The sequence below is a fragment of the Benincasa hispida genome, chromosome 11, assembly GCF_027475165.1.
Source record: "Benincasa hispida cultivar pf3 chromosome 11, pf3_genome.v1.1, whole genome shotgun sequence".
In the NCBI taxonomy this organism is placed as follows: domain Eukaryota; kingdom Viridiplantae; phylum Streptophyta; class Magnoliopsida; order Cucurbitales; family Cucurbitaceae; genus Benincasa; species Benincasa hispida.
In genome coordinates, this window is record NC_143488.1 from 67,322,517 (window position 1) to 67,337,960 (window position 15,444).

General features: G+C 33.9%; 2 protein-coding genes across 4 annotated transcripts; one reads left to right on the top strand and one right to left on the bottom strand.

Moving 5' to 3' along the window:
• Nucleotides 1–3,550: 3,550 nt before the first annotated feature.
• LOC120090410 (Translin family protein) lies at nucleotides 3,551–7,985 on the top strand. Of its 3 annotated transcripts, XR_005485536.2 has the most exons (8): nucleotides 3,667–4,128; nucleotides 4,311–4,407; nucleotides 4,523–4,638; nucleotides 6,227–6,271; nucleotides 6,475–6,500; nucleotides 6,679–6,814; nucleotides 7,566–7,849; nucleotides 7,951–7,985. XR_005485536.2 is itself a non-coding variant. In XM_039048046.2 (7 exons), exons 1-7 carry the CDS (start codon nucleotides 3,738–3,740, stop codon nucleotides 7,643–7,645), a joined length of 891 nt encoding a protein of 296 aa, XP_038903974.1. In that variant the 5' UTR covers nucleotides 3,551–3,737; the 3' UTR covers nucleotides 7,646–7,938. The 3 variants fall into 3 exon arrangements, 1 of the variants encoding a protein (XP_038903974.1); XM_039048046.2 differs by lacking the exon at nucleotides 7,951–7,985 and having other exon boundaries at nucleotides 3,551–4,128; nucleotides 7,566–7,938; XR_016524528.1 differs by lacking the exon at nucleotides 7,951–7,985 and having other exon boundaries at nucleotides 3,674–4,128; nucleotides 6,679–7,155; nucleotides 7,566–7,938.
• Nucleotides 7,986–13,301: 5,316 nt separating this feature from the next.
• On the bottom strand, nucleotides 13,302–15,160 carry LOC120090409 (uncharacterized). The gene has a single exon (XM_039048045.2). It carries the CDS (start codon nucleotides 14,959–14,961, stop codon nucleotides 13,543–13,545), a length of 1,419 nt encoding a protein of 472 aa, XP_038903973.1. The 5' UTR covers nucleotides 14,962–15,160; the 3' UTR covers nucleotides 13,302–13,542.
• Between the last annotated feature and the right edge of the window lie 284 nt (nucleotides 15,161–15,444).

A 15,444-nucleotide genomic window follows, 5' to 3' on the forward strand; every position in this document is an offset into this window, starting at 1 on the left:
CTTCTTTACATTTTTTTTTCCAATTTCAAATATATATGAGTTTATTTAAAACAATAATTTATGCTCTAATTTATTGTGGTAGTATTATTATTATATAATAGAAAATATATTTGCAAAATAATTAAATATACATGTAATATGAAAAATTATGTGGAATATATATCCTAATAAAAACGAGACTAGAATTAAATATAGGGTATATATTAAATACTTGTTCTAAATATAATTGAGATAGTCTCGTACATATTTTAAATAAACCTCATATATATACATAGAAAATGAAACACAAATAAAAAAGAAAATTTGCAACCATAATTTTGCATTAAGTATATATTTACATAATAACTAAATATACATCTCAATTTTAAATTGGATAACTTTTAAATAATTTACCATTATCACACTTTCTAGAAAAATAAATTTATTAGGTTATAGTTTCAATTATGATATTTTGTTTACATTATTGTTGACTTAAAAAGTCGATAGGTCAAAGTTAACCTAAATATAATTCAAATAGTTAAGTAGATATAATCGATAAAAAAGTGGTTTAAATATCCATATTACTAAAATATATATATATATATATATACAAATTATTTCTTTTTTCTAATGTGACAAAGAACTTATTTCATGATGTGGAAAATAGTTTTAAATTTTGGTACGAAGATGAATCAATAATTATACAATTATTACGGATTGAAATTGCAACTTCAACACATGGACTACCTTAGTCTTAGTTTTACTCAGAGATGAACATTAATTGGTTCGTCGATTAATGAAGTTAGATTTTTGTTTTAAAATAAACAATATAGATAAATGAATGATACGAAACGATTGTTCATAGCAAGTATTAAAGTTATCACGAAATTAAATAGATAAGACACTAATTACCATATCAAAAATTTATTCAATTCACACTTTCAAATAAAAAATAAATAAATAAAATATATGCACAAAATCTATATTACACACAAAATACATCTAGCATTGAATGGTGTAAAATTAAATCAGCTGAAAGAAATATGAAAATATACAAGTTGGAAAGGGAAAGGGAAGTTTTGGGAAGAAAATGACTATTTTGAAATGCCCGATTAAGATGTCTGAAAATGAATTAATGTACTAACGTACAAGGCTTGACGATAAGATTTACTTTTAAATAATAAATAAATTATTATGGATATATAAATAAATAAATAACCCTTGTGATAAGATTGTTTAAAATAATATGTCTATGACGTTGCATGGCAAATGACTTCTTAAAAGGTCGGTCGCATTTCTAAATAAATAAAGAGTTTGCTCAAAATTATAGCTTTTGTTCTGAGCATTCGTCAAAATTAGTATAATTCAACTAGTATAAAATTTGTATTAAAATTTTGAAGTGAAATGTTCGATTTCTCCACTTTACATATTTCATATTTATTGAAAGAATGAGGATTGCATGTACATTAGATTAAAGTATAAATAAAATAGTGTATGAGTGCACATGCGGGGCGTTCCTTTCAACATTGGACACACCATTAATATATTATTGTATTTTGTGAACGAGTACTTTTCTTAAATCTTTCTTTGATGACTAGAAATGAATGGAGGACTATTAGATTTTTTTTTTTCAATTTTTAACTCTAAAAAAGTATAGCTTAAATACTTACTGGTCATGAGATTAAAAAAAAAAAAACTTTGTGATATGAAAACACTAGTGATTTAAAAAATAGGAATCATTTAGTTATATGAGTTTAATATCCATAAATACTAAAACTCTCAAAATGCATTTCAGCATAAGTTCAAAAGAGTTAGAGAAGTGAACCATGATATAAGATTAACTTCTTGCATAAATTGAACAATCATGATAATCATCGAGCCCAACTTGAATGTTCTAATTATTTTAAACTTTAGATCAATAATTTTAAAAAAGAAAGTTTCAAATGCTGTAAGTAAAATCCATTAAAAACTAATATAAATCTAATGATAAGTTTACATACCTTAATAATAAAATCTAGATAACAATAAATATCAAATCTATTGAAATGAATATAATTTAATCGATGTAAGATTTGTCCTATTAACCTCAAGTTAAAAATTTGATTCTGTCACTCCCATAAACTATTCAATCTAATCTAATATGGTGAAAATTGAAATATACGAAGCAGAAATCCAACTTGTCTTATTAGCAGTTAAAGTCTAAAATAGCCTCAGTGATCAGATGTGTCCAAGGGTAGAATGGTAAATTGTTATTATCATAAGCACAGTCAACTTCCTATGGACATTGAGTGTGTGGTCACCTATTTGTTACTTTTTTATTTTTTTTAAGGACCTACATGATATCATATTAAAATTTTATGAACCTATTATTCACTTGTCTATTGATTTATTAACACAATTATAACAAATCAATGATCTATTATACATAATTCTCAAAATTATGTAAAAATTATAATTTAAATTATTATGAATGAGCATCACATTATATTTATAATCCATTGACTAATGATACATGTATTCACCATTTTTTAAGAAAAATAATGGCATAAACAAAAATCTAAGAGAACATTTGAGGTAAGGAGTTGGTTATTATAATTAGGTTATAATAGTTTGTGTTCATGATGTAGATTATTTTAGTTTTAGTTATTATAATATGTGTTTGAGGTGTAAACTATTTTGGTTTGACAAGGAAATAGTAAACACTTTAGAAAAAAAAAATGGTGAATGTAAAATAGTACAAACCATAGTAATAAAACTGTAGCAAATAGAGGTTTTGAAATAGGGTTGACTGTAGTTAATTGATGATTTTAAAATAGTTTAACAGTAGTAGATGTGATTATTATAGTTTTATGATGGTTTTTGTCCTAAAGGCCCCCTAAGAGGTAACATATTACTAGACACAAGCCTTATCATGAGCAATAAAATTACTATTTCCTGGACTGAGAGAGAAGTCATGAATGATGCCTTGTCTTCAGGTTTTGAATGTCACTAATAAAGACTTAAACTTCGTTGTTGAGACAATCTAGGCCTTCAAGTAATTTTCGTAGAACCAACAAGCCTAATTCCACAAAGAAAATGGCAGATCCCTTGTTTCATAAGGTATAGTGATATCATTTAGAAGTGTAGAAAACCTTAACGTGTTTCATTGAATTGGTGAACTTTTAGAGTTATTTCCAGTGAAATCATAGTTTTACTAGAGGAATTCAAATTATGAGCTCTCTACTCACATTAAAAGAAGCATCAAAATTGAAGGTTTTAGGGTTGCTTTTTAAGGATTTCATTGGTTAGAGCTTCTATCTTTTGATAGACAAGCAGATGATTGAATTTGTGACGATCTATATCTCCTCACTAAACTATCACATCAAATGGATTGAATAAATATGTATTTTATGCAAGATAAAACAAAATCGAGTTATGTCGATTCCAAATTGCTAAAGATGCTAAACGTAAATATCCTAAACTCTATACTTACAAATATTCTGAAAAGTCCTACAAAGAGAAAAAAATGAAAAATCAGACCTTTATCTTTATTTAGTTGTTAATACATATTACTCATTCATTTCGAGTAAGTTTTAAATTCCATCACGTGGTCAATATGAGTATATGTCAACTATTATAGATATTTACTATCAAATTCGAAGTATGAGTTAAAAAAAATAAAAAAAAAAAAATGGCCGCGCTATGGTGGAAGCCTCGTAATGTACAAAATAGTGAAGCAACCCAATAAATAGCCAGAGAGTTGTAACCACCGCCGAACGATGAACTCAGCGCTTCGAAATGCTTACTTCATTTTCTCTCACTCCTTAAACCCCACTCCAAACCCTAACGCTTTTCCCCTAATTCTTTGCTTACATTCCCTTCAATCCATTGCTGTTTCTCGTCTTCCATTGCGGATCAGCCGTCAACAAGAACCCTACCGTTCGCCCCGTGCTTCTTCATTCTGTTCCTTTTCCTCGATGGCCGGAACTGACGCCGAGGCCCCTGCCTCATCTTCTTCGGTGGAGAAGCAGTTCGAGCATTTCAGAGCTCAGCTTCAAGATTCTGGAAGCTTACGCGACCGCATTCGAAGTGTGGCTATGGAGATTGAGTCTTCCACAAGGCTAATGCAGGCCAGCTTGCTTCTGGTTCATCAGTCTCGTCTCACTCCTGGTATCGAATTTTTCTTTGCATGATGATATACTCGAACGCGCTGTTGAAATGCTTGATTTCGAGGATTATTCTGTTTCCCCTGTGTTTGGCATGTTGATTCATGAGACCAAAGGTAGTTGGGAGGCATCATAGTTAGGTTACTGAAATTTGAATTTTCTACTTTCCCTAATTTTCTGGTGTAGAGGTTCTTGAGAAGCCAAAAGCGCAGGTTGGTTTATTGAAGTCGCTCTACAAGCAACTTGCTGAAATTCTTCGTGAGAGCCCTGGTCTTTACTATAGGTGAGACGACTAGTTATGGTCTACATTTTTCTTGGGTTGTCCTTTCACGATTCATATTGCTGTGCGGATCTTGTTTTTTGCTAGTTGCTAGTGCCTTCATTACGTTTTCATTTAGGTATCACGGAGACTGGAGGAGTGAGACGCAGACAGCTGTTTCACTGCTTGCTTTTATTCATTGGCTAGAGACGGGAGAACTTCTTTTGCATCCTGAAGCTGAGGAAAAACTCGGGCGTATGTATTTTTTCCTTGTATTTCTTTTTCCTGTTCACATTTGACTTTAAATGTTCGAGTTTAATGGATTTTGTAGGATGCTTGTCTCTCTTCTGCGGTTGTCATGATTGAATTGTCAAACATTATGATCATATTATATTCTATGACCTGACTGCAACCTGTAGAATCTATAAAACAGAAACTGAATAGATGAATTTACTCATTCCTCCGCTAGATTGCTCAGTCGTCAGCTCTTTTACATCATGCTCAACCCTTCAACTAGATTGTGTAGTATAACCAGTTATAGGGAGAGTTTGCAGGTAATTTTCACTTGACAAGAACAATGTTAGCTAAAACCATTGAAGTAAAATAACCATCAATTTTGTGTTATTCTCATTATTTTTCCCGTGCTATGCGACATCCTCTTAAACACCATGGTTCAGAATTGTAGTTTATTCTCAAACTGATTAGAGTTTAGATATAGCCTACAGGTCTTCTAGAGGTCGACTGGATTAGTTGCAAAGAAGATGCAGAGTCTTTCTTGTGCTCCGTACCAAATTACTACATTAGTATTTCATAGCATTGCCTTTAGGTTTTCATTTCTTCTGGTCTAAAAGAAATCTAGAAAATTTAAAATTAATATTGTGTAATAAATTTGAGGTTTGATTCAGTTGCTGGCTATCCATTGAGTGAGATCATTTTAGATTTTTTCCTCACAAAATGCTAAAAAATGGGAGAATTTTTCCCCTTGTATATTGATCACTTCTAAAATATTAGGATGATATTTTCTTCCTCAAGCCATACACGACTAAATCCTTATATCTTTTAAGTTATGAAATATCATTAGTTCACTCAACTTTGTATGGTTTTAGTGGAGTATATTTTGTTTTTTATGATAAATTTACATATTTATCTCTAAAGAAATATTAATATATCAGTTTGGCACAGATATTCTAAGAAAAATGTGTCCCCAACATATATATGTCCTACTTTTTAAATAATTGATGTGTCACCATATCCATGTTGTGTCCATGTATCAGAAATGTGAACTTGAAGCAGCTTGCTGAAGATGAGCACCCTTTTCTTTTTCTTCGTTGGTGTTATGAATTTTCCCATAAAAAAGAACAACTGTGTTATGCATATATTACGACTTCTTTTTGATATTTCACCTCAATATTGCAATTTAACCGTACTTTTTATCTTACTATATAATATATCTCAATATTTACTTCTAAATAAGAGTATAATTCATACTTTTCAAAATCATTCTTTATATCAATGTTTTCACCGGTGTGGAGCAGATGGAATTGATTACAGAATGTGTGTATTTAATAGAAAGAGAACTTTACTTTTTATCTTACTATATAATATATCTCAATATTTACTTCTAAATAACAGTATAATTCATACTTTTCAAAATCATTCTTCTTTATATCAATGTTTTCACCGATGTATAGCAGATGGAATTGATTACAGAATGTGTGTATTTAATAGAAATAGAACTTTAATTGTCCATGATCTTATCAATATGCTATGCCAATTTGATATCTACTCCGAAATGGCAAGCTTGAAATGAACTCATCAGATTATTTTTTTGGTCTAATTGCAGTAAATGAATCTGACTTCACTTTGGATGTTGAAGACTATCTCATTGGTGAGTTTCAATAGTTTCATATATTTCTTACATCTAGTTTATGTTGGTATCAAATGGAATTGGTAGTTTATGTAGAATTATTTGTGTTTGTGTTACATTCAACTGTACTCTGTAGTTCCGAGCCTGTATTTCTGTCCTCCATTCTTCAACGATTTGTTGACCACGCTGGGTTGCTGATTTGGATATCTTTGTTTATTTTGCAGGAATATGTTTCATGTCCAATGAATTGGTGAGAGTTTTTGGAACTTTTATTGATACCGTGACTTGGAGAAAGATAATTATATGAGGATTTAAAAAAAGTTTCATGATTGATAGTTGAGGAGTTATTCCATTTGAGATGGTATGTATCATGCATGAGGTCTTGCATTTTTAACTTTTAATAAATTTGGTGTCAACTGTGTTTGTAGCCACGATATGTTGTCAACCAAGTGACAGTTGGAGACTATGATTGTCCAAGAAAGGTGCTCAAGTTTTTCACCGATCTTCATGCAGCCTTCCGTATGCTTAATCTTCGCAATGACTTTCTCCGCAAAAAATTTGATGGTAGTCTCTATTTATATGCACATATGTATCTATGAATATTCCTTTTGCATTTCATCTTCTCATATCTATGAATATTCCTTTTGCATGTATCTATGAATACTCCTTTTGCATTTCATCTTCTCATATAAAAAGAAGCCCAAGGCCGAGCGCTTCCCTCTTGAGTTAGGGGTGGCGTGGTATTCCACAGGGAGAGGTTTTTCAAATTGTGGCGCACTGTTTGTGCGTTGGGCTTACATAAACACTTTGGGGGCTTCCATGGCCGCTTTGCTGCTCTAGCTTTTGCAGTCAAAGCGAGGGGTTTTGCCCTACATCCAAATCTTCTGCATCATTTTCTTCATCCGGTGATTTTTATTTTCATTTTAGGTTAAAATATCATTGTTGACCCTATTCTTTGAAGTTTGTTTAATTTTAGTCTTTTGGACTTCTAATAAATCTTAAATCTAGTCTCAATGTTAGTTAATTGTTGATTTTTTAAAAAACTATTTGTTATCTGTTAGCATTTTAATCTTATATTTTGAAAACGTATTCACATATTGTATTTTCTTTCATGGAAATTATTATTGTTACTTAACTAGTTTTAGTAAAATTATTTTTGAGAGTGTGATTAAATTTAAGATTTGTTGAAAGAGTATAGGGACTAAAATTGTACAATTGAAAGTAAGGTCTAAAATTGAACCAAGTATAGAGACCAAAAATGGTAGTTTAACCTTCATTTTGTCTTCTTCTTATATGAATTATGCCATTGGAACAGGCATGAAGTATGACCTACGAAGAGTTGAGGAAGTATACTACGATGTTAAGATCCGAGGTTTATCGGCATCGGGTGATTAAACGAGGAAACAATCCATGCCTATGTTACCAGGACTACCACATAGAAGGAAAGAGGGGAGATTGACGGTCCTTGTATTGATTTTGTCATATCTCAAAGATGTTCTTAGGTAACAAGTTTTGTTTGGTAAAAAGATGGAAAATGATACCTGGTAAAAACCTCTTACATTTGGGGCATTCTCCAAGATAACAGCGATTATTGCTTAGGTATTATAGTGAAAGCTTTCATGTCGCTCCCATGTGACCCTTTTCCTGAGAGTTATTAATCATATTATCAAATCATTTATGTTTATTAAGATTTTTTGCAGGTTACATGAATGGATTACAAAATAATTCTTCATTACTCCAGCAGGGCATTGGTAACTTCCTACTCTATTAATACTATCCTTGTTGGGATAACCATCATGGATTGACTTAGTGGTAAAAATGAGACAGTCTTAATAAATGGCTAAGAGGTCAAGGGTCAGTCCATGGTGGCTGTCTACCTTGACACTCAAATGCCGTAGGGTTAGACGGATTGTCTCGTGAGATTAGTCGAAGTACACAAAAACTGATTCAAATGCTCACAGATATTAAAAAAAAAAATTACTAATACTATCCTTGGGATGGTTTTTTAAGGTACATTTTTTTTGGAATAGTTTACATTGGTAAAAGGTTTGTGAAAATTAATGAAAGTACTATCCAAACGTGAAAGTATAGTCATTTACATTCCCAAGGGTTGAAAGATCCTTGGATTGATAATGAAGACGGGGCAGGTGAAGGAATTACAATCCCGAGGACATTATGGGTAATGTAAAAGGATTTTTTAAATTTTATTTTAAATATTGTGATTAGGAAAACAATTTAGTAAAATATTAGTGGTTTTGAAATTATTTAGAAATTTATGGTTGTTTTGGAGTTTTCGAGAGGGTGGAGATTTTGGGTAAAATATCCTATCAAAAATTAAAGAAGAGGTCGAGTGCTTCTTTAATTTTGTCAAGAATTGAACCCCTAGACAATATTTTACACAAAATCTTCGCCCTCAAAAACTCCAAAATAATCGTAGATTTCTAAATAGTTTCAGAAATTGCCAATACTAAATAGAGGTCTTATAAAAAAAAAAAAAATCCAATGTAGAACATCTCATATTTGTTAAATACTTTTATCTTTTCCTTTTCCTCTTTTTGGAACATTAATACTACCTAATTCATGATCTGTTAAAGAGGAATTGCCAATACTAAATAGAGGTCTTATAAAAACGTTGGAGAATTAGAGATTATTACGTCTGGAGGATGGTGATGTTCGTCCACGAAAGTTTAATAAAGTTGACAAAATTTTCAACGTGTTAAGTTAAACATTTTTTCTCTTAAAACCAACTCATTTTTGTGGATTTGGTTTATCCATGAAATATCACTACAACATTGGATTCAATAATTCATGTTTATTTTCAATTTTTATTTACGCAAGTTGATGGTTTTGATCATAAACTTCTAACATCTTTGGTTTCACTTTGAGAGCTCGAAGATTACGTTTTTTCAATAATAATGCTTGTTTCCTCCCGTTGTTCCGTTCAGGTTCCTGCTCCAGAAAAGGTGGTTGTGTATTTTCCAAGCGGAAAGTCGTTGGTGGGCAATCTTTCACCCAATTAGTCAAAAGAAAAAATAGCTCCAACACTTGGATATTTTAACTAGTTTAATTGCATTATATCTCACAACGATGCAACCTTCAGAAGGAAGTTGAAACGAGAATAGAGAAATATTGAATAGGACTGGAACACAAGTTTACTTTCTAGTTTCTACTAATATATTTAATCTCTTTGATATAAATGTCATTATAGTCAAAAGTGATTAAATGTGTTAATAAAATCTAGTTGAAAAGCTTTGCGTTCATTTGAACATAACAGAAACTAAATATAAACTAAATAAGAATGCTAGAGAATCATTAAATTAAGATATGTTTGGAATGATGAAAGCATGATCAATCCAAATAAGTTGACTCAAACATGCATAACTATTTGCTTTAAGTATGTGAGCGTATCACCATAACTGTAAGTTTTCTTACAAATACCATACCAAGAGTAGTGTGGGCATCATGTCTTTTGAAAACTATTATGGATGTCCTTTACAGACTTGGGAATAGTGCGCTCATCATGTCTTTCAAGTAAAAGTGCACGTCCTCCTCGATTTGAGCCGTATTATCTTATCTATTTTTTAAAAAAAGTAAAAGTATATTCCCCATCAAATTTGTTGATTTGTGGCTCGTGGTTGTTCCAAAGTTTCCCACATTAGCCACTTTCCACTTCCCCACAAATCACATTGGGAGGTCTTCTAGGTTGATTGTCTTCAATTATTCATCATTAGCTTGAGAATGCTCACTGTAGGTTCTAATACTAGGATTTCATTTCCTGTCATTTCTCTTTTTCCCGTTTTGGTTTCTCTCGATGTGATCCAAACGGGGTCAAAACCTGAACTGCAAATGAAAGCAAGTTTCTTCTCATCTAGCTCCTTGGTTCTCCTGCTTGGGCTAACAAGCATGCGGGCCTATGAAGGTGAGCTTATCACCTCTTTGATTGTTGCACTTCAAGGCTTATGTACTATGTAGCTCATTACATCTTTCAGGGAAAGCATTTCTACTACTTTCTTCCTCGAGATGAGTTCGTGTGTTGTTGAGGCTGTGCAACTCTTCAATATCATCACCTCTTTCTTAAAATAACATGCATTCTCTTTCCTAAGGTCCAAGTTCGTGCCTATTTAGGTTGCAAGTCTATTCTATCTTAACATCCACCTTTTTGGGATCGGTTCAAACCTTGTTGGGTCTTATGCAGTTCAACACCTTTTTATTAGGGTGCATGTCATTCTTCTTTCTGATCCTCTTTCAAGATGAGCTCGTGCCTTACAAGGCATGTATAATTTATCTTTTGTTAAGGAGAATGTCTACTCTACTAGAATTTCTTCACTGGATCAAATTCTAGTCATCATGGAAAGTCAAAACTTCTTTAGAGAGCACGTTTGCACTCCCTTAATACATCACTCCCTCAAAATCCAGAACTCTTCTTTCAAACAGGTTCATCCAATATCAAACTTATCACCTATTCTTCCTTAGGATTTAAATATGCATTTAAGATTCTCTTGGGATGTGCTCTTTCCTATGGTCTCTTCCCTCTTGAGATGAGCTCATTTTGTGCTAAACTAGTATACCTCATCAACTCATCTCTAAAAAGCATGTATGCTTTTTCCTACGGCATTGAATTTCAGAACAAGTTCATGCCTTGTTGGGTCTATGCAATCTACTCTACCCTTCCCTAAAGTGTAAGAAAGTTCGATTTTCTCTTACATTCGTTTTCTTCGAACGAACTGGCGCAACCCATTAGTCCACTTCCTTTGAGATGATGTTATTGCACTGTAAGGCATGTAGCCAATGGTGAAACACCAAGGAAGATTGTTTGAAGCAAGACTTGATTGAGCAAGCATCTAGCTGAGCCTCTCCGAAGGACAATCCCGAGCTCCTCACTTAGGTAGTTGGGCATTAGGATTAGGTAAACCTCAATACGCTCAACCTACTTTGCAATGGAAGATCACATTCTCTACTAAACTTGGGAGCTTGTTCTACCTTTTTTTTTTTTTTTTGTAGATTCAAGCCTAATGCACTCATCATACCCCTAGGTTAGTTCGCTTTCCTGTCATTATGACTCCAAATGGTCGGTCCCATATGGGAGGAATGTAAAAGTTTGATATTTAAATTATAAGATTGTTAAAAGATAAACTGATGAAGAAAATACTACAACAATTTAAAAAATTCTGAGTACAAGTACCTAGATTCAATATCTTTTAGGCACAAAAAAGTGGAACGTTGTAATTAGAATATTCATTCCTCGTTTATCTGTGATTAAAAAAACTTTAAAAACTTCTATCTAGACAGTATGGAAGGAAGTAAAATGAGGAAATGGCAGAAATAGAACTTGAGATATGTCTAATACTGTACAAATAGTTCTTTCCACAATAATCCCAAATGATTCAAGAGAAATGGCATCTTAAAAAGTGGTTGAACTTGAAAGATTCCAAGCAAATCAAGCCACAGAACATACATGTTGATTTTAAAAGATATATAAAAAATTATCTATCTTTGTCCTGTCCAAAGTGCATGTACCATAATAAAATGGGAACTGTGAACCATGCATAATCATCATACATCACAACGCATCAGAAAAATGTGAAAACCAAACTGGTTGGTTGAGCAAAACCAAGCATTTCTTGTGCCCCTCGCCATAGTTTCTACTCCCACATGTGGCTTGGTTGGTGAGAATCGAACAAATTCAAACCCGAATAGGTAAACTTGAATAGATTTAAGATTTCCATCGCCGTCTATGATTACCCATATTTTCCTATTTCTATTTTCCTTCATTCCAAAAAAACAAACAAACAAAAGAAAATCTACTAGAATATAGAGTGCAAACCACAAATTGGAAAAATAAATAAATCGAGTCAGTTTTGTTAGTTTGAACTATATCTGTTGGTCAATTCAGTTTGCTAAAACATAAAACTAGAGAGTAGTTGGTCCGTTTGTACTAAATTGAACTACTGTGAGGAAATGGAGTAAGATAAACCAATGTTTGAAAAGAATGCCTACGTGCGCTACGGTTGCTTGAGAAGGTACAGGTTTAGCGTGCACAATCCTGAAGTCCTAAGGCACTGGACTTTGCCTTCGGACTCTTTGTTGATTAAAAAAAGTTACCAACCCTAAATCCAAAAACTCTAGCGTTTAAGGTTTTTCTTTTCATATTCCCATCTCATATCTTTTTTTCTCTTCTATTTCACCCCGATCATTAATTTCAATGGATGTTTAATTTATGGATGTATAATGTATACATCTACATATATACTAATGTACCTTATTTATACAATATGCCTCACACACACACACACATACACACCAAAAAAAATAAAAAACTGGGGGTTTTTTTTTCGCCTCAATTTAGCCCAGAAGACTATTTATTACTATTGCATTTTAATGCCCCTTGAGCTTCAAAAAACACTAAGGTAATTTATAATAATGGCAGAGCCTAGGTTAGTTTCTCTACTTTCAAGTAGACCATGGCTGTCAAGCCCAACGTTGGATAAAAGAACTCTGGACATCATAATTAAAGGTGCTAAAATTTTCTACTTCAGATAATATAAAAAGGACAACACTTCCTATCCTCCCAAACTAATTTGAGCTGTGATAAGATCTCATCTTCTGATTTTTACTTTAATAGCACCTCAAATCATTACTAGTTCTCATGGATCAAATGATAAAACCTCAGCATCAGCTTGATCTCTGATTCCTGAAGTTACAGATCCATAACAAATATAGACCGACTTGACTTGGTGATGTCCTCGTCCAATAGTCTTCAATGATCCCATCCCAAATGATAAAATGATAGTCCAATAATTATTCAAAGTCAATCCCCCACGCCACAAAACAAATAATCATGACCAGTTATAATATTTAAGAGATAAGTTTAGACAATACTAAGAATGCCAGCAGACAAATAGAAAACCTTCAGTGTTTTCCCATATTCAAGCCTATATAGTTCAATCCTCGCATATTGAATGGAATGAAAATACTAAACAGACCTATAGTATTATCTACAGAGCAGATTCTTGAGAAAGTCCTAAATTTTTTTAGCACCAAAAAACAGATGTCAGCAAGGCATCCCACTGGGATGGATTTGATTCCTGTCAAGTATTCTGATGTAAAATATACACAAGTAGCATGCAGCCTAGAAAGAAGGTACATACAGAGGACATTGCTTGTGACACTACAGAAGCAAATACGGCTGGATATCTGGAAATGCAAAAAAGGGATGCACAAAGCAATGAAAAATTACCAGTAACTTTCCTTTGCGTTAAGCAACTTGCCCCTATAAAGTCGCCAATTCACCATTATCTAACCCCCTCGATCAGACCTTCCAACTCTCTACGACCAAACCTCTGTCCCTGCACTTTGGCATCTCTACACCTAGCAGCAAAGTAGAAGGTAAGCCAAACCACCATGAAATAGACCTCTCCCACAGACTGAAAAAACATGGCAACATGTTTTCCACAAACTCTTGCAAGAGCCCATCTCATGAAAGAGCCACAACAGATGGCTTCCAAACACTTGATTTGGATAGCCTGGTTTAACATTGTCAATATCAAATAACAACCTTCCTTCAAAATCTCTCTACCAGTCCGCCTTGCATCCACAATGACCACCCAAGCATCCACAGCAAAGATGAATGCGACAAGAGTATCAAGCAAAAACCACGCAAACAGAAACCCAGAGATTTCTTTTTCATAACCACGAATCCATGGAGACATTATGGAAAATGGCATCAATTTCAACCTCACGAATAGCTTGAAAAATGAATACTGATCTTCGATTTCACCAAAATACCACAGTCCAAGGAGTTGGGTTAGCGCATCTCTCACAGCCCATCTCATCAAGATAAACCCAGAAAGCCTCTTGAACCCCAATCTTGACCCATCCCATACCATACCAACAAATGAACCAAACCTCTCCGTTAGATCATTAAGGACAGCGATGAATACAATACCTGAAGCCCATGAATATGTGACAAGAAAGCCAAGCATCACCCAGATATAAGCAGCAGACAGAAAACTCACAAAGAAAAACAGAGCTGCAGCATCCCGACGACCAAGTTCCAGTCCTTTAACGAAAAATTGCAAATCTACAAGCCTATCCATATCCTGATGCACATTTTCCCCTCCAAGTCTTCTATCCTTTTCTTCCTGATCATCAGTGCTTTCCTTATCATTAGAAAAAGACGAACTCCGAGCCTTAAATCCCACTCCCGACCGAACAACTTCCGAAACCCTAATTCCATCATCGACGACCAGATCCGAAAACCCAGAGATCGAACCGAATTGTGTTAAAAAAACGAAACTGGCATTAGGTGGGTGATTCCGATTAGTTCCAAAAAGGCCGCGCTCGTCATCCCCGTCTCCCGAGAAGATGTCATCATCTAGGGTTCCAACGCGGGTAAGATGCAGAAAAGGCCGACGACGTTGGCGGCGCTGGCGACGGGCAACAGCGCCAGACATGGACGAGTCCTCCGAAGTCCGTAGGAGGCGTTGCTCCCCTGCAATGTCAAGGCGAGAGAGAAGAGCCTTAAGAGAAGGGTCGCGATCAATGAAGGAGGTGACATATTGGGTGCCATTTTCGACGACGACGCGGAAGGAGAGGATAAGGAGAGAGAGAAAAAGGAAGGTAAATAGATTGGATGTGAAGGAGGCCGTAGCTTCTCGGAGAAGCTGGGCCGTACTGCGGAGGTTATCGAGACGAGGATGGTTATCGGGCATGGCGGCGGGATGTGGGTTTCGCCGGTTTCTTCTGCTCCACCGCCGTGAGAGGGTGAGTTTCCGGCGCCGGGAACGAGGTATTTGCCGGTCGATGATCGGAATGCAGAGAGAAAGAGAGTTGAAATGGAGCAGAGAGAGTAAGAGTGATTTTGGATTCTGAATTGACAAAATAGGGATTGGACCTTACAACGGTGGTGACAATGGCAATGAACAAAGACATTTTTAGCGCGTAATTTTTACGCGCCATTTTTATTTTATTTTATTTTTGTCCAATTGGAAAATAATTAAATTAAAGCAGAATATTTTTTTTAAGTAGTAATGAATTCTTTTATTATTCATAATTCATGAAATATTATTAACTAGTTTTATTAGAATATATTTTAATGTCTCAGTTTTATATTACGATAATATTAATGTGTTCACTTTTATATTACGATTAATTGTTTTCGTTTATTAAGAAGTAAACAAGGTATGAGGACATAA

Excerpts from the sequence above, each read along its gene's own strand:
- LOC120090410 (XM_039048046.2), top strand. The coding sequence starts at position 3,738 with ATGAACTCAGCGCTTCGAAATGCTTACTTCATTTTCTCTCACTCCTTA. Across the intron at positions 4,129-4,310 it reads TCAGTCTCGTCTCACTCCTG|AGGTTCTTGAGAAGCCAAAA; the intron begins GTATCGAATTTT and ends TTTCTGGTGTAG. Across the intron at positions 6,272-6,474 it reads TGTTGAAGACTATCTCATTG|GAATATGTTTCATGTCCAAT; the intron begins GTGAGTTTCAAT and ends TTTATTTTGCAG.
- LOC120090409 (XM_039048045.2), bottom strand. The coding sequence starts at position 14,961 with ATGCCCGATAACCATCCTCGTCTCGATAACCTCCGCAGTACGGCCCAG.